Source organism: Nomia melanderi, chromosome 4 (genome assembly GCF_051020985.1).
Source record: "Nomia melanderi isolate GNS246 chromosome 4, iyNomMela1, whole genome shotgun sequence".
Lineage (NCBI taxonomy): Eukaryota > Metazoa > Arthropoda > Insecta > Hymenoptera > Halictidae > Nomia > Nomia melanderi.
Genome location: NC_135002.1, coordinates 10,998,421 through 11,018,476, shown reverse-complemented (window position 1 = coordinate 11,018,476; position 20,056 = coordinate 10,998,421). Strand labels below are relative to the sequence as shown.

Genomic DNA, 20,056 nt, shown 5'->3' with positions numbered 1-20,056 from the left:
ATGTGTGCGACGACATAGTCGAGCCGCTCAGAAACGGAGAATAAATTCTATGAGACGCGCGGACTGCGATTGCATTATCTTTTTAAATAGAAATGTACAATCCTTTTTCGTAGATAGAATAGTCTTATCATTCCGCGCGAAAAAAAGTATTTTAAATAAACGTCGATTAAAGAAGATATTTTAATATGCGGATCATTTGTACTATAATCGAATATCGTCACGTAAAAATCAATGCAAAAGAACGTAATAAATATTTCAATTGCTTTTCTCACGATACTTATCGCAAGAAAGTTATCAATACTCGAATATGTCGTTTCACTATAGTTAACACTAAAATAACTGCACCCGACAAAATGGTGGGTTTCCTTTCTTATTTCTCAATTATTGGTATCTTATAAGCGTTAAATATCCGAAACTATTTGAAAAATAAATAGTTTCCCTTCAATGCTGTAATCAGTATATGAAGAAAACGAACAAAAAATCTATTGTTAAAATTTTTATAAGAATGACATGATAGATTCCAGTTTCCTTATTTCGCAATTATTGATATCTTAAAAATGGTAAACATTCGAAATAATTTTGAAGATAAACAGTTCGATTTGAATAATAATTAACGAATAGTACGATACGCACTTAAAACGTGTATAATTAAATCGCGTACGAAAATGTAGTTCTAAGAACGTTTCTATTACAACGAATGCAAATTACAGGGAATATTTCAGCAATAACAGTTCCGCGGGGTTTGTGCATATGAAACCAGTTCGAATACATTCTGATCCAGAATCACTCATTTATCTTGTTACACAAGCAAACTAATTTAGTCAGAACGCTGAAGTGTCGGTAGCCAATGGGTTTAACATTGATTACAGAGGAACTTGCTTTCACGATATTCACTATCTTCCGAAATTATTGGCGCGAGCACAACCGACCGAACACAACAATTCACAGTCAATAGTAATTCTTCGTTAACTACAATAGAGAAGTTGAAGCTTAATTACGTTACGTGATTGATTGTTTGGAGAAGCTGCAGGGAACAATGAAATTAGAGAATTATAAAGTACATGATTGATTTTGCACAAAGTTCATTTGAATAAAATAATCGTTCATTCCATACGTGACAATACAATGTAATAATTACATTACATAACATTCATTTCATACTCACGCGTAATCGTAAATAAATTGTTTTTTGTTCACTCGCGATACTCCATCCCCAGTTTTTGCGTGATGTTCGCCACGCCCACCCTATATATGAAAAATGACGTGGTAGTACATCCAGGATCTGAAAACTGACAAAAAGCTTCGTGCACATAAATTTCCATCAAACGTGACCTCTTTTTCACCAAGATAACCGACTATTCAGTTACTTTTAAAAGTTGCGATCAAAGTGGTTATATCAATCTAGGCTATAAATTCTGGGTACTTTGTAATAAAGGCAAAGGAGGAGGAGCCAAATCTAAAGGAAAAAGATCTAAAGAACCTTATCGATGTTTGTTGTTACTTCTTCCTAGATCTTCTATCCATACAATACAATAATCATTGTATTCATTGCGAAACAGAAACAATTCAGTTGTCGCATACATTAAGTGCTTACACAACGAAAAATATAAAATTTGATCTGGTCAAAGAGTCAGGTAGAGATACGTGTTACTCATAAACAATAATTATTTATTAAGAACATCGTATTTATAGCTTGAATATTATTTGTTTAATCTATAAACACAAACGACATTTAAATGGCTATATGTGTGTATTTATAATTAACAATACCTAATACTAGAACTATCGAGCAGTCAAATTGACTTTTATTCTTCCGAAGATATAAGACTGCATTCATTGAGATTTTTATTGGCTTATATTTTAGTTCGTAATAAACAAACGGTTGTGTCTTTTCAGTGATTATAAAAGAATTGGGAATAGGTCATTTTAACCTGTCTGGTAGCTTCAGTGTTAAAATACATTCAGTAATTGATTCACCGATATTGATTTCCCTGGAAACCATGTATTTATCACTTCACTGAGCTACCGATAATTCCACAGGGTCCACCGGGGAAGAAAGGAGACCCCGGCACATGCTCGTGCAACGCAACAGCTCTAATGGCGTCGTTTACGATGCCGAAAATGATCCAAGGACCGAAAGGAGAGCCAGGAGTGTCTGGTCAAGAAGGGAAGCAAGGGCAAATGGGGCTGACGGTATTGACGCTTTGTAAAAGCAAACCGCTTCGCAGTAAAAGAGCCAGGAAAATACGACGAAACATAACCTCACGCCTGTACAATGAAGGATTTAATAAACGACCTAACTTCATGTCACCGATCCTCCGTACATTTCAATCTAGCTTTACGGATTTCGCATTCACGACGATTCAGCGCTTGGTTAAAATAAAATATAAGCATTACTTTAATCACAACAAACGTTCATTACACCAGGATTGTTTTCACTGTAACTGTAATCGATAAATAATCGTGACCACTACAATACTGTGCACGATTATACGGGTTCATGGTATATAAACGCGACTGACCGTAAAACACGGCACGATAGAACTTTTTATAAAGGCTTTACAGACTTCGCCTTCTGTATCACTTGATAATCATCACGTTCGTAAAGAAACAACTGTGAATTTGCATTATCCCCTTGCTCTATGATTTATTCCTCAACTATAATCGATAATAATATTATCTTCAATAATTGATTAGGAAAAGAAGCAGTTTTGATGCTTATTCTACGTTTACGTTTACTCAAAAGGTCAACAGTTGATAATGTAACATTTAATTGATATTTGAAGAAACTAATAGTTAGATTTGTCAAATTCAATTTAAAATGTTCGTCGCGAGTCTGATACGGTATTATAGATTAAGGGGTTAATACACTGCAAGAATGTTTGTTCGTTTCCTTTTTCATACGTGGATTTGTATTATTGTCCGCTGCTGTGTGCGCGTGCAAACTGAAAACCCCGCTAATTTCTACAGGGAGCTGCAGGACCGCCTGGAGAGAGAGGACTCGAAGGACCAGCTGGCATTAAAGGAGACAAAGGAGACGTGGGAATACAGGGACCGGAAGGTCCGCAAGGACAAAAAGGAGAACCGGGTCGCGACGGTATACAAGGGGAAAAAGGTGCCCAAGGACCTCCTGGTCCGCCAGGAAAAGGTCAATTCTCCGGATATGATGTAAGTAACGGTTACTACATTCAATTAATTTGACCCTCGCCCCCTCGTTTCACGAAATTACGATATGATTGTTTATGAAATGGGGCGCGAAATTTGTGCATTCGTAACGTTTACGACTTTCATAGCTGAAGTTGTGTGGAGTAGACGATGTAACGATTATAAACGAAGCTGATAATTAATTAGTTCATGACTTGCTAAAGGAGAATGCATATGGTTATAGGTATATGGACATAAAATGATTGGTTTATTTCATAAAGTACATGATTATGCTTTCATTATACATTTAATGTATTAGATAACGTAATTAAATTTAAAAACTATTACTTAAAGAGACATTCCGAATTATATAGACACAATATGTTATATAAAATTATATCACGCTTGAATTAGTTTTATCGATTGCGGAAAATGATACTATCTATAGATATAAAAAACTCTCTTAGACATCTTTAACATTTCATATTATTTTCACACTCTTTCGAGCAATTTAATAATTACTTTCCGCGCAATATCCGAGGTCGTGAGCATCAAGGGCAACGTTGCGGTTTTAATATGGAAAGATATGAATATAATGCTTCAACGTAAATTGGATATAAATAAAATAAGTTCCGTGAAATTCAGAAATACTTGATACGTAATCGTAATGAGTGCTTGCAGTAAATCGTACACTTTTAGCTTCGAATATATCGATATCAGCTTCATCTTTCAGTTGTAAATTTATCGCTCCGTTGTGCATTCTATTATCAAGCAAATCATTAGAGGATTTTGTGAATAAGTGGTCGATAGATCAAAACTACGATTTAGCCGTAAAATACGTCGGAATCGTATTCGTGTACTAAAATCCCTTGCAAAGTTGCCTGTTCCCCAATAAAGTCTTCCAATTGTGATTCGAATGTGTTTCCTTTTCCCCATGGTACCAAAATTTACGCCCTCGTTTAAGCTTTCCCGGCTGTAAACGCATACGCATTCGCATCTAATATACTATCCCAATTGTTGTACCATTGGCATGCCTCCTAAACAAACGATAATATTATACCACCCAGGACGGGACCAAGCTTCCCCGTTTCATACATTAACGGTAGAACTATCGAATAGTTGTGTAGATTCATTTTCAGTTTGTCATGCGAATCGCAAGAGTTTTTAAAGATTGCGTTTGCGTGAATAAATGAATTCGTTCAACGGTTTCTCAATGAAAATAAAGACAATGGATTAGTCCCGAACGGACAATGAACACAACCGAAAGTTTTTACTTGAATCAGTTGAAATGTAGTGCAATTGTTTTTAATCCTTTTTGTAAATTTGAGCAAACTGGCGAAAAAACGAGAATCAAACGCGTGACTTTCAATCACGTTTCAATTTACGCATGTAAGAATTGTGTTGGTTAACCTCTTACGCTGGAAAGACATGCCACACATATCGGGATGTTTTTATTCGAAAATGATCAATGACGCTTTATACAGATCGATAGTCTTGTTGCATTAAACATACTAGATTGTTTCGAAATGTATCACTTTATACAAAATAATTATCACGTTGAATGCCACAGGGGTCACCGGTGACCCTCAATCAAATCGAATTACTATAGTTCACTTAATTAAACGACGATTATTTGAAACTATTTCTATGTTATAAATAATGCTACCTAATACGAGACATTTAACTAAATGAACGTCCAATAATAATAATTCAATTCAATCAAATGATTTAATTTAACATTATATGTTCTCTATTTTGTGCATGTTACTCTATGAAACGTGTTGTTAAACAAAATTGGTGTACACATTCGCATGAAATAGGTAGAAACAAAATTCTTCATGCAAGACTTTGCCGAATCTCGAAATTAATTTCCAGCGCAAGAGGTTAACAGCAATTACAGAGACGGTCCATCGGCTGATCCCCATTGTGTAATCGTTAAACCCGACCTTTCTTCGCGCTTTTCCCTAGGAACAAGAAAATTAGAACTGAAATTGACAAAATCCCAAAATGCCCTGGTGCGGCAGTCCGCGGGGCTGCTACCGTCGGCGTCACTTTTTATAATGCCGGGGCGGTCGGTCGGTCGCAGCCGTTTCTCGTTGTCTCAACGGGACGAGCGAGCACGACAAGAAATTCATTGAATGGAAATGGAACGCGATATCGCTCCGCGGGGAATAAGTAACCGTACACATAATAAAAACGTGGCTGTGTGCTGCCCACCTCCTTCTTTCTTTCTTTCTGTCTCCGCGCGCATTCGCCCAGCCGCCATTTTGTCGGTTTCTCGTCACCAGACGAGCGCGCGGCCGTTACAACTTGGCCGTGACGCGGCGCGACGCCTCCTTGTCGCGTTTCCGCGATTAAAAACAAGGGAAAACATCGTGTGTATCCGTATGAACGCGTTCGCGCACCTGCGGACACATCGGCGGACGTGTGCCGGATGACCTATTTTTTAGTTGCTGCCAGCGTGGAAATTAAATAGAGTGCGAAACGTAGGTGGCCGACGGCGGCCGCGAAAAAATAAAGCTGCGATTTGATATTCCGTGGCCGGAAGCCCTGCGAATACGGCACGTATTCGATAGCAAGGTCTGGTTTCGCCACTCTATGTTCTTGTTTTTTTTTGTTTGTTCCTTTCAATTTCATGGACCTTGTTCGTATTGTGCGCACCTTCGTCTGTTTCGCGCAGCGGTTTCCTGCATTATTTATCGAGATTAATAATCCACATTCCGAGGTCATCCGAGCGAGAAATTCACAAGCTCTTCCCGGGAATTCCGGTATTCCAGGGATAGCTTGTGCTAAGTCGATCCTTGCGTTAATACTGCGGCGATTGTCTACCAACGGATATGATCAAATTGATCCAGATTCATACGCGGATTGAAATAAACAGAAATTTCATTTCAGGATTTGTTTGTACAAGGAGAATCTAATTGGCACGGATGCATTCTTATACGGAGCCGATACTGATTTAAATTCGAATGTTTGTTGGAACATGTAATTCTTTATGAGAAATGTTAATAATTTTTTTCACGTTTAACAAAATGGTTTTCGCGTTTACCTGCATCTTTGAAGCAAATTGAAATTATTAGATGAAACATGGGATTTCGAACTCTGTATTTGAATAATGCAATGGCAATTCGTGGGTTACCTTTATGAATTGATCCTACGTTAATGTTACAGAGATTATAGGTACAGAAATGAAAATAATTAAATCGTTAAAGATTTATGTACGGATTGGAATGAAATTTCCATTTCCTGTTCCGTATTGAAGAACGAAATCTAACTGATATGAAGATTTCATAGATTCAGGATATCCTTAGATTGCTTTTAAATTAATACTTCGGAAATGACTCACGAACGAAAGTTATTAGATCGTTCGAAATATAGGTGCGGATCGTAATGTGCAAGAATTTCAATCCAAGTTTCGTATTAATGAACAGAATCCAATCGACACGAAAACTTCGACTCATTCACGACTATCATCCGTCGAATCGTAGATTGAGATTTTATCTTACATAATCAAGTGAAATATTTCAATTCTCAATCTACCAAATATAAATATTTCAGAAAGTAAGTTTGGGATATACAGTTTTTCTTAAAAATTTTCTGTTTCCGATATACTTCACGACCTCTGCGTCAAATACTCACCCACATTAACACTTCAAGTGGCAGAGTATTCTGCTTACAATGAAGAATAAGTTAACCTTTGAGTTTATTTAAACATCTAATTTAACACCAAAACTATCGAGCAAGTAGTGTGACTTACTTTTAATTTTTCATAAAAATTAGAACAGTGCGTTTCTTGTATCTGTCCAGAAATGCGAATTTAATTGTAAATTTTTCGCAAACATGCATTCATAATTGAAATACTTGCAAAATACAAATTTTGGAGTGGGCCAATTTAACTTATCCTGTACTTGAGTAGAAGAAAATAAATAATAATTCGCGGTTACGCGGACAATTTGTGTTAGTGAAGGAGATATTAAATTTAACTGATATTTGATTAAAGTCACTGAAATAGATAACGAAATTCTATCTCGGGGAAAGGGTAATCTTCATTCACTTGAACCGCGAAGAATCGAAAGGGCCGCTGAACTTCGCTAACGGCGGCAATTCAATGAAATTATTACCGCGATAGCTGGAATCGTGGTTACCTGCGCGAACGGCACGATTTTCCGTACTTTTTCGTGCTGTTAACGTACTTGGGAACGAACAAAGCTCTTTCTACTTCCCGACGTTTCAACAATTAGCAGGCGAGGTCAGGCCGCTCGTTTCGTTCCTCCGACGGAACATTTGGAAACGTGCCACTACAAAGGATGGCGCAAAAAAGGAAACAAATTAAACATAACGAAGTGTATGATTTCGTCCGTGTTTCTAGCGCCTGAACTCTCAGATTTTCTCAAGCAATTGTTCACTAGATAAACTTCCCGACGCTTCGTCACAAATACGCGATCCACTGGAACGTATGAAACGATTTCCTCCGATCGCGTTTCAATTTCTTTCATACGTAAAAATGTTGCCCTTAATCATGGAGAGTTTTCAATTTACACGGTAAAATCTTGAATCTTTAAACAGGGTTACTTACTATTTCAAATTGAAACACTTAATTTCAACACTATGTAACTGGCCACGATATTTCCCAATAATAAAAACGAACGAACGTTACATTTTACATTCGACGGAAAGATTAGTTTTATTATTAAGTCGTGTAATATGAAATATAGAATTTTGCGGAAAAGAGGAAGCCTTATTTGAGGTTCTAAAAGACGTTTGTTCAAGAAAATACGTTCTATCCGATTCGATGCACTTCTCCAAACATGTTTTTAATGAATATATTGTTTTTTTGAAGGTTCAGAATGTTTAGAATGAATAAGCTTTAAAGACATCTTTGTAAACTACTGTTTCGGGTTTACTACACTGCTCATTTTCCAAAGAAACATCCAAAACGAAATTTCGCGAATCAACGCTGTATTGTTCTTTCATTTACAGTATTGTCCTTAAACGCTTTGTTTATATTTTATGCAGTTTTCGCAGCATTGTTTCCACGTTTGAATTACACGAAAATTAGACGAATGTTGGTGATATCCATGTTTCTAAAAAACGATGCAAGAAATATGCACAATACAGGAAAACGTTTTTGCGAGAAGTTACTTTGATAATCAACAATGAACTGTTTGAAAGGTTATATGAAAAAGCAATAACGACAACAGAAGTATAAACATTTATGAGTAAGAATAATTTCGTGTAAATTTACATTTTGCTAAATTTTCCAATGAAAAATGCAGCCATCGGGAATGATGATCTGCTCCCTTAATTTGATTAGAAATAGATTCCTTTCGCGTGTTTTAAATTCTCTTAGAAATATCTTTCATTGTTACGCGCATTGTCAAATTTAACGAAAAACCTACGATAAATTTAAGAAGAAGCGCTTTTCGATACTTCAAATGGCAAATAACAAGCGTGTAACGTGTATCTCGATATCAAATGTTAACGTCTCGCGTCAGAATAACGTAGATCATATCCGGATAAGATAGTCTTGATACGCGGGAAGTTTCGCAGAGTGATATTGTTCTAGCATGTTCTTACAGCGTCACGTGTCGGGATGAAAGATTCCTTGACGTACCGAAGCTCCGCGGGAATAATACTTTGCGTAAGATGTTTCGAATACGTGAAAGATTTCACAAAACTGACTTCGGTCTACGCTTGTAAAACCAGTCGTCGCGAAGTCTTAACTAATTTGAATTTAAATGAAAATCTCGCGCTCTGATGCTCCATCCGAATTTAAATATTCAAAGTAGAATTTTATTAGAATATCTGCTTATAGACGGAAAATTGAAAAGAATCGAACAAAAGATTTAGCTGAATAGGTATACCGTTTTTCATTTAACTTACGAAACAGTTGGATGAGGGCGTACTCGCTTAAAATGATGAAAGCTGCATTCATCCAAAGTCAAAAATTAAAAAAGTTTGATTTTTGAGTTAAAAGCCTCAAGCTCATCGCGAGCTTTTAATGTTGCCGAACGCTTCGACTCTCAGTCTTTCTTTTTCCTCCGCTCGCATTGTCCTTTTTTACCATTCGTCTCTCACATTGGCTCTATCGGTCTACAAGCTAAAAGTGCACAAGCGCAAGAGGACTTTCCCACTCACGAAGCTCGGTCCGCCTCGGTTTTCGATAATGCAATGAAGTGAGACATAATGATAGAAACAAAATGCTCTTTAATTCCGTCAGAGAACAGATAGTGCTTGCCATGCTAAAATCTTCGTTCCTTGAAGTCGATTCGATTCTACCTCTCCATAATTGCAACCTTCCATTCCCCTCGAGCATTACAATTATCCAATGTTCACTGTAACACAGAAAACGTTCCAAGTTCTCGTGGCAGTGTCCCCTTAAAAAATTCCGCACTCCAAATTTTCGTTTATCGAAGCGCGTCGACCTAACAGCGCGATAAAGCGGAAATGTGCTAGCGATTTAGCCATTGGGAAGTTAAAACTTCGATATTCGGCAAGCCGTGTAATCGATATGCAGCACAAGAACTTCGGGACACGTGACATTTAGGGGTTGTTTCGCGCGACAAAATTACCCTAGACCTCAAGGAAAACCTATACCGCCGGTCTTCGCCGCGGCTCCGGCGAGTAACTTCGCGTCTTCGCAAAGTCTTAGGGAATCCCCGAAAGAGGAGGCACTACCCCGGGCGTTATCTTACGTGACCCAGTGCCGGTTCTCGTGCCTCGACCGTGCAAGAGTCCGATTTCCCCAGAGTATACAGAAACCAATTTCTAGGCTGTACCCGGCTAGGACGTAGGTACCCGGCCAGGTGAGTGACTCCGGGCGTAGGAAGTTGCTTAGGAGAACGAGTCGTCGTCTTCCCACGAAAAGGCACATCCGTCCGGAAAGCTCGAGCGCTTTTCCCGAGTGTACGAATCAGTTGCGCAACTATCGGCTCCGACCAGCGTACTGAACGTAGAACGGAATCCGTGTTAGATGATGTAACGCTGGAAGTTTACGGGTAAACCACTCGGATCCGCTGAATTACGATCACACTATATTCCAGATAATTTCATTTTGCTTCTGGACACCGTCGCCGTGCGTGCGTAACTTTAGCGAAATTTAGGAAGCGCGATACGTACCAGGCTCCATAGGTGCAACGGTGAAATGTAACAAGTTAGGGATAGTTGTGGAATCAAAGAAAGGAATAGGAAGAATTTTCGTTTCGACGTTCCGTAGGTATTTCGGTGAGCCCTTTATAACTGGAGTGAATGTAATAACGAGTTTAATTTATTCTTTGACTCGAATTTGAATTCAACTTGGCTACGACAGAATTTCGCGTCAGAGCGCATTTGTAAAAAAGTGTATTGGAACGATCGAAACATTGAATTGAACTAAATTAAAGCAATGTTAAATAATCACATTTATATAATGTATGACTAATGGACCATCTGATTGAATTAGAATTAATTTACGTTTGATCTAAGCGAGGTTTGCTGCAATTATTGTCAATAACGTCTTACCATCGCCTGCAGGCGCCAACTGTACGCCGAAACCAAATTTTTAAAACGCCCCCAGGCGCCAACAGCGGCCGAGGGGTTAAATTTGCAATAAACGGGAAGTACTCGTGAATGTTGTATTAATTTTATTTCACGTCGCTCCTGTACCACTAACAAAGTCGTTAGGTAGAACGAGGCACTTCAACGTCAGCTATGGTAGACCTCATCACCTGAGACGACGTGTTGCGAAGCTGGCCACGGGTTAATTTACAGCGCTAACCTAACTTTGGGTTCTATAGAATATTTGAGATACTCTGTCTTGTCTTCATCAGCGGGATGTTGCACGGTACTAATGCCTATAAGGAGGAAGGATTACGGGAAGACGAAAACGGGTGCTTCATTATTGATGTAAAATATTCAATCTATTGTAGTTACTAATTTAACCAGTTAACTGCGTTTGACGTGTATACACGTCATCTTAAAGCTTGAAATCGTATATCATTCTTTCATCTGTCGCGATGTAAGATGTTATTGAATACTCGCGACAAATATGTTTGCAAGTTATTTATTTATGTAGACGAGTGTTCGGAGGCAGAACGGGTAATCTGCTTTCTCGCGCCTTTCCGCTTTATTTATTTGCGTCTTCGAAAAGGCGTTACCCCTTGGAAACTTCGAGGGTGGAGCTAATTCCCTTCTCCAACGTCGCCTCAATTTTTGGCAGGGGAAAAAATTGTGGATTTCTAATTCGGAATCTTTTTCCCGAGCCGCGCTGACCGTGCGGCCGAAGAAGCCTTAACGGGACATGGCTGGCAGCGTTTATGGTAGGGTAGCCTATTCAGCTACGCACGTATAAAAAGTGTAAAATATTTTCGCCAACTTACAGACTTTAGGGTAGGCTTAATTGCCTATACCTAAACATCTGTAAGTGGTCAATGTTACTTCCTACCAACGCTGCGAGCCACGTACCGCTACACATCGATAAATTCTTTATTTTTTCAGATAAACATGTAATTCTTCTTTTTTTTTTGCTTTGATTTTTCATTAAAGTATACCCTAGGTACATTTTTTAATTTTATTGCACGCAAAACGAGAGATTTTTTTAACTGAATTCCATAATTAACAGGTTAAATGTCGAGACGATTTGCATATAGCTTTCGAGTTGGAGTATCGCTGCTTTTCCCATAAACTCTTCTTAAAATTCATCTGTAACCGTCAGATTTCATTGAAGCAGTTTTCCATTGCAATTTCAGTGAAAGCTTTCCGACTTATAAGCTTTAGTAATCAATTCTTCTCCCTTATTAAGCCATTGAATAAAAGTAACCATCCTCGAATTAAAAGAAAACATTGTCTGACAGTATCTTTCAATTACTTTCTGGAAGGAAGTGTGCTTAAAAATTCCAATACGAGGTACAAAATCGCTAAAATATTTCACATTCTATCACCTGCCTAATAATTGTAAAGATAATAATTTCATATTAAATCTCTTGCAAGGCACGAAGAAAATTAGGAGTGTCAAATGTAACACCTCTTTAAACAGAAAGATGTTTTAATATAAAATTTCACTGTTCAAATGAATCATAATAAAACGAACGCAACAATCCCAGCACGAGAAAAACTACTCTGCGAAAACATTCCATACGCGTAATGAGATTGAACACAAATCCGCTAGTACAAACTTTCTCAGTTAGTACAGGATGTTTCAAAGTACGAGGAACATTTTACGTTTTCATTCTACAGAATAGACCGAAAGAAACAATTCTTCTAGTCATATGAGGGTTATTTTTACATGTTCTTTTATTGCCATCTGCTAATTTTACTTGTTACCCCTTTTGTCTCATAGACACAGAAATATATAATAAATATAAACCGACAAGTAAAAGACTACTGGAAAAATTATTCATTCCCGTTACATTACTTTTATTTCTACTTCCGCGTGATTCTGTGCTCTTCCGAGATATTAAATAACAAGAATCTTATGTAGGTGTATAGGGTGGCACACTTCGGAGCCTTATTGTAGAGGGTGGCTTTTCAAATAATTTCTTCTGTGTCGGCTGGGTGTATCTTTGAATACATCGGTGACAAAATAGTAGTGGGACAGTAGGTCAGGTTAGGGTAGTAGGCCAAGAAACCTACGCCGCCGTTGCATTGGGTTGTTGCCCTTTTACAGACGCTTGATACACCTTGCGCTATAGAAGAAGGCAAGACGCACACGGTATCGCGCGAAAGTATTCAATCACACTTATTCGCAATCTAACGGAGCAACAGGAAATCTAAAATGTACTTTAATCTATTCCCTTATAAATTGTTGTCACATCATTTTTCTTGATTGACAACGTAATTAACTTTGAAGGCATATGTCGCGTAGGCATGATTTTATTGAATTCATTAATGAACAGTGTAGGCATGATTTTATTGAATTCATTAATGAACAGTCCATCAGTATTACCATGCTTCATTATTAACATTAATATTCCTCCTGTTACGACGACTTTACATTACCGTCTACTTGTTTCTAGAGTTCAAATCTTTCATCTACTTATTTCAAAAGTTCATAAAAAAATTTCACTATGTTAACTTAAACTCCATTGAACTGTGCATGTTTCACTCGAAAGTTTTCTATTATCAATCAGTTTACCTATTCGCAATACTTATTAATAAAAACTACTAAATAGATACAATTTATTACAATAATTATTAACATAAATCACTAAATAAAATATACAAGATTATTTAATCAACCTATCACTTCACCCGATTATCCCCGTACCGTAGAACAGCCTGTACATCGAATTACCGTTAATTCAACTCCGGATGGCTATTCGAAGAAGGCGGATGAAAGATGCCTGGCGCTGAATGCCGGCGTTCTCTGTCAATGCCGGACGGAAGTCCGAAAGTTCCGAACCACTTGGCGGGGGATGGTTTAAGAGACCCACAGAGCACGACACACACACACACACACACACACAGAGAAAGGGAGATCGGACAAACGCGGTAGTTTGATAAATAGGCGCGCTGGAACCGCTTGCGCCGCGCGACAAAACGAAAAAGGGGAAAGAACACAGGGCTGCGATAACGGTTACAGAAGCGAGCGGGTCAGTAAACATTTGAATAAACGGGCGAGTGTCGATCGAGTGGATCCGAAACACGCGTTCACAGGATAAACGCGGGAGAACGTCGTCGCTCGGCCCCGTTCCCTGCTGTTTTATCCGTCGAACCACCCGTCCGCTCCCCTTTCATCCGCTCGTCCGCGCTTCTTTTCATGTTTTCGCGTTCCCGTTTGAAGATTCGATTGCATATCCGCGCTGATCAACTCCTCGCTCATCGTTCGGGCCAATTTCGCCCGAAAACGGACCTTTTACATTTCACTCAATCCGATCCGTTTTCTACAGTCTTCACTTATTATGTCGGGTAACCGAGGAAGTTTGCGCCGTCCTCGGTTGACGTTAAGGAGGACGAGAACTTGCGGCGATCTACCACATTTGAATAGATTATCAATTTTATAAATTAAACGCTCGATTCTTCACTTTAATGAAGTCCGTCATTAAAATCAGACATGATGTTAAACAGTTCATTGAATATAAATTATAATTAGTATAATAGGCACTATGGTAATAATGGATCGTAAACTTCTGTAAAATACGAAATACGATGAACATTGTATAATCGCAACACTCAACGGGATTGGAAGATTGCAATTGTGAAGAGGTGGAATCAAAACTACCCCAAGAAATGAAGATTTTAGCGTGGCAAGTAGGAAAGGATAAGTGAAGGAACAGGAGAAACTGAGAGTTGAAGTGTTCGGCAACATTAAAAGCTCGCGAGACTTTTGACTCAAAAATCAAACTTCTTTATTTTTTAGTTTTGAAGAATGAAACTTTCGCCGTCGCGTTTGTTATGTTTTTCTGATTAAAATGACACCAAGCACGGTAGAATTATAATCATAATTGTTTTTATGATATTGAAGTTTCGAATATAGAAAGGGACTGCGAATAGGAAAGAAAGAGACTTTGAAATCTGTCCATTGTAGGTATGGAATCAAAGATCAGAAAACCGTAATTTAGTTACGAGTTGCTTAAGCAATTATAGAAACTATAGGGATGTACGTTAAATGTTAAATTACTTGTCAATTTTTCCTAAGAGAAAAATAACTAATTTTCTGTTGTTTTGTTCTTTTTCCATGGAGATTTAATAATCACAAGAATGGTACACATTAATTGTATCGTTAAACCTTCGGAAACCAGAGTGTTTTTCATGAATAAGATCAATAAAGTAGATATATAGTTCTTTATTGAATATAAAATAATATGAAATACTATTATCAATGGTATAACGCGAAACAACAAAACGATCTTTAAACGTCTCCTAAATCATGAGTCCAGGGTGGACTTTGCGAATAGTTACTTATAAATCGTCACTCATTTACGGGCAATTTCGGGATAATATTTGAATTGCGCCTTCGAATGTGTCGTATAGTATGAATGGTTGTTTGAACGGGGATTGTTTGTCAGCGATCATCACATAAATTCGAGGGGTAGGTGGCGAGCCAAGTCGGCTGTCCTCAGCAGCACGACTTTACGTCGATAATTAAATAGTGAAATTTGATCTATTATGCGCATGCAGCCCAGCTGGAAACCTCGAGGCATCTATGAGGTGAGTAACAATGTCTTATTTGGGATGTTTACGATGCGCGGACCTATCACAAATACGCGTAACGTAAATCACATGAACTCACCGATCTGCGATTTTCAAAATTAAATCATTAACATTATCGGTGGAAAAATAATAAATAATAATTATAATAATATAATTTATATTTATATATTATTGATAATAATATAATTTAAAATAATAAAAATAAATAAATAATAAAGCGAAAATGAAAGACTATCCCAATTCCATCGCTATCACATTGTGTTAATATTTAAGAACGGTAACATGAAGAAGAAGAGTTCAACTCGTTAATCAAGTTCAAGTAACCTTAAACATATATACACTGATTCACATAAATCAGTAACGTAGCGTTTAAATTATTTTTAGATCGACATCGTTTTATTGTTCCCTAAGCAAAGAGACGACTAGATTCACAAGCTCAAAGCAAAGAAATCAAATAGTGCAAAGCTGCGAAAAAAGACAATTCTTCTCTTAAACCCAATGTCAACCGCAGAACGTACTTAGTACATAAATACAAACGAATAGAATACTCATCGCTGATGAGTGTTCAATTTTTCCGACAATATTGAAGTATAAGTTGAATAACGATCGTTTATGATTCTAGACGGAGGGCATCACAATGAGGCCAGGTCGACCAGGGCAGAAGGGTGAACCTGGAACGGCGGGAAGTGTAGGACCGAAAGGAATTCCGGGTATTCCCGGCTCCAAAGGTGACAAAGGTGACCTAGGACCTAAAGGCGCCAGAGGTGATCACGGCAAAGAAGGCCTTAGAGGAGTGCAGGGATTCAAGGGCGAACCCGGCGCGCCGGGAGCACCAGGACTTCCCGGAGCCCCAGGTGAAAATGGAAGGCCGGCCGAAAAAGGTGACAAAGGTGACACCGGTCCGGAAGGGAAACCAGGTCCTGCAGGAGCTCCTGGACCGCCAGGCTTGCTTGGACTAGGTGTTCCCGGAGAAATGAATATCAGTGAAACAGGTAAAATTTCTAAAACTATAAGGGAACTTTTTCAATCATCACACGCCGATTTTGATTGAAACTTATGTGAAATGTAGTTCTCAAGAAAATATTTGACACGTATTTTGTCTTGTCGGCTAACATCCACTTTGAAGCGGTGAAAACACTCCTCAAAGTTCAGGGTTAAAAATATATTTTTTACTATATCTTTGAAACTAGGGAATGTGGAAAAGAAATTTTTGCTTAAATTGTTCGCCTTGGCATGAACAATTTGGTTTCTTTTCTACACCCCCTAGTTTCAGAGATATTGAACCCCTCAACTTTGAGAAGTGTTTTCACTCGGTCAAACTGGATATTGGCCGATAAGGAAAAATACGTGTCAAATATTTTGTTGAAAACTACGTCTATAAGTTCCATCAAAATCGGCATGTGATGGTTGCAAAGGTTCCCATGTAAGGTAACTTTTTTTCTGTAAAGGAAGAAATGTTATTCTGGTTTATAACCATCCTTTTCGAATAATCTTTGGAATTTTTTTTTATCTTTAACACTACAATTGACTTTTGTTCAACAGCTAGGGTAAGTGGGAGAGAGATGGCCCACTTTTTTTGAAATAACTATTGCATCATAAATATCAGTAATATCTAACAAAACGAGATTTATTAATTAAAGTAAATTATATGTACGGAGAATAGTTAAATAAGCATCTGTGCAAGATTCAGTGTACCATTAAAAACAATTGAAAATATATTCGACGTTTTAAACAACGTCCAGCCATCTCGTAAGGAATTACCTTACTTAACTGTTTGATAGAACTAAATGATCTAATTTGGGTTACCTCCTTTGAAATTATTGGGAAAATATAGATACGTTTCGAAGGAATGATTTAATAAATTGATTTGATAATATCAAAATTGTACAAACTTTAGAGTGCAAGTGTTAAAAAAGTAATCATCGAGGGTGAAACTTCCAAATGTTCATGAATCTAGGAATTTTGTGAATTGTATGAAATAGTTTTGACGATACGTAGCAATTTGAATTGTGTGGAGATTCAAAAAAACGTAAGTGAAATTGGTTTCTCGACTTTTTAAAATAGAAGATTCCCGAAGGACATATGTATGTTCAATACTGGTTAGTGGTGCAATAGAGTTCCGCAAAGCATAGCATGATTAATGTCTACAGAGTAACGTAGTTAGTGATTAATGATTACACTTAATTACTTAGAAGAGAACATTTCCACTTTGTGGCTCGTTTGGTAAAACAACAGTTACATTTGGCAGAACCTTTATTAACGTCGGAACCATGTGTGTCACATTGCTCGCTGCCTGTTGACACTGAAATGAAAGGCGCGAATATTTTTAATCTCAGTCACAAATTATTTTTATAATTTAACGCTTACAATAACTTGAATTATAAAATTAAACTACAATTCCATCTAAATACAAAGAGATAATTGAAAAGGGAATTCTTATTTATAAAGTTTCATTTTTGAAAACTAACAGTTCCAAAATTTCTCCAATACGCGCGTATACACATTGGCAAACGAATTGCTCGAATTCCATCTGGATGCGCTAATTTCCCAGGTAAAAATTCATTTTCCCTATAAATCCGATATGAACTGGAAAAGAATATTAAAATTGATGGAACACAGATGAAATGAAAAATCTCTAAGAAATAATGAATAAACGCGCGACGAATCATTAAGTCGCGGTTCATTATGCAAAATCGAAATACCCTGAAACAATCGAAAGAAGCCAGAGGCGAATAACATTTAATCTCTACCCCCAGCAATTTTAATAAATTAAACCTGAGAAAACGATATAAAATTTTATAATCATTTACAACAATTGTAAGATTAATTCCAGAAAAAAAAGACGAAAAACCAATCGAATAGAACGAAATTATTTACAAAATAAACTTTATTCTGATTAACACATTGCTTTCTACAGTTCAAACAGTAATGAATAAACAATCCATATCGAAAAATATTAATATTACACCGCAAAATAAAAATAATTGCAAATAACAATAATAATAATTGCTTTTTAATAATTGCAAAAATAAGACATTAGAAACCGGTCATTTCGAACCGTCTCACATTCTCATATATTATTCGCGATTCGTTAGGGTTCAGAGGTAAAGGCGAGAAGGGCGAGACTGGGGGACGCGGGTACAAAGGCGATAAGGGTACCAAAGGCGAGAAGGGAGACAAGGGTGACTATGGTCCGGCCGGAATTCCCGGCGTGAACGGCATTCAAGGACCACAGGGCAACAAAGGTGACCCTGGCAAGGATGGTGTTCCCGGGACGCAGGGTGTCCCTGGCGCGAAAGGCGAGAGGGGTGAGAGAGGTCCTCCTGGCGAGACCGCCATAGCGAACTCCGCCGGCTACATCACCGTCAAGGGCCAAAAAGGCGCGGAGGGCAAGAGAGGCAGAAAAGGACGAGCAGGCGACCCGGGGCCAGCAGGTCCTGTGGGACCACCCGGGAAGCCGGGAGTTATGGGAGAGATTGGGTTGCCTGGATGGGTGGTATGAGAAAATCTTTGCTATTTTCCTGTCGATCAATCTCGTCGTTCTATCATACACTTCACACGCGTGTAGAGAGGTTACAGGGACGGCATAGACTGATCAATCCGCCATAAAGTTTTCCATTGAGCTTTTAGAAGACATGAATATTTCGTTTTTGGGTTTTTCTTAACCCCTTGTCCTATGACTTCTTTGTGAACTGCGATCGATCTAACTACTTTGTAATTGATAATTTATTGGAAATGAGCGAAAATTCCAGTCTTATTCTATGTCAACGTTTCCTTTAAGGTGTAATCATTAGTAACAAAGGGATAATATGTAACTTGAATTCAAACGAATTGAATAATATTGATGCTTGTTAAATTCTATATGGAATCTTCACCACGAGTCTGGCGCGATATTGTAGGGCAAGGGGTTAATGCTGTGAATGGATGAACAGATGTTAGATGAAACGTAAGGAGGAAATGTAAGTAATTGATTCGCGGAAGGGAATTTTTAGCGATCGATAGTTCTCTTTGGTTACTAGCGTCGATAGTTTATTTGATAGTCACTTCGATGTTCTGATGAATATTTCGTAGTCGTTGGTATTAGAAAAAGAGATGTTTCTTCTGTGCTTCGTGTAAAATGGAAACAAGGAAACGAATTTTTATGAAGTACCGATTCGTGTGCTTTTCTTTCTCGTGTTTTGTGCAAAATTGTATATGCTTGCTACTGTGTTCGTTGAGCAGTGCGTAAGAAATGTGATGTTGGTATCGCGAGTTTAGATGATGATTATCGTTGTGGCTTGTGTTGTCGCATGTGAGAGGTACAATTCTAAAATTATGATTCTCTTTTTCGAATGCTGAACACAGAACAGTATGAAAGTAAGTATTATATACATAGTTTGATAATAATTAGCGATTAACGATTCGTTAAAAACGGCCTGCGCTGTGAGACCATGTGATTTTTGAAAAGCTTCATAGACACCAAACGAATCTTGTCCTCGTTAATGACATTTAAATATTATTACTCGCTGAAAATTTTCGCCTTTAACTATCCCAAATTCAATCTCAATTTTAATATTTATACGTCAGTTCAATATTTATATATTTGTAGTCCGTATTAATACGCCACCGTATTTCCATCTTATTAACGTAAATTAATGGATCGTTATAAATAATGATTAAAACAGCGAATAATTTGTTACCAGAATTAACAAGGGTCTAACATTACAACAATTCGATCAGATTAAAAATCTGATTAAATTACCTTAAGAGAGATCACCGTGTTATTCGTGATATCTAATTAGCG

General features: G+C 37.7%; 1 protein-coding gene across 7 annotated transcripts in view; it reads left to right on the top strand.

Moving 5' to 3' along the window:
• Mp (collagen XV/XVIII-type protein multiplexin) overlaps window positions 1-20,056 on the top strand; it is a 393,214-nt gene that overhangs the window by 362,471 nt on the left and 10,687 nt on the right. For 5 of the 7 annotated variants that reach the window (XM_076366515.1, XM_076366514.1, XM_076366511.1 and 2 more), the window contains 5 exons: window positions 2,041-2,193; window positions 2,971-3,168; window positions 15,241-15,270; window positions 15,896-16,265; window positions 18,369-18,769. In XM_076366515.1, coding sequence (XP_076222630.1) covers window positions 2,041-2,193; window positions 2,971-3,168; window positions 15,241-15,270; window positions 15,896-16,265; window positions 18,369-18,769 — 1,152 coding nt within the window. The remainder of the gene's footprint in view (window positions 1-2,040; window positions 2,194-2,970; window positions 3,169-15,240; window positions 15,271-15,895; window positions 16,266-18,368; window positions 18,770-20,056) is intronic. The other 2 variants (XM_076366513.1, XM_076366517.1) reach the window with 1 other exon arrangement.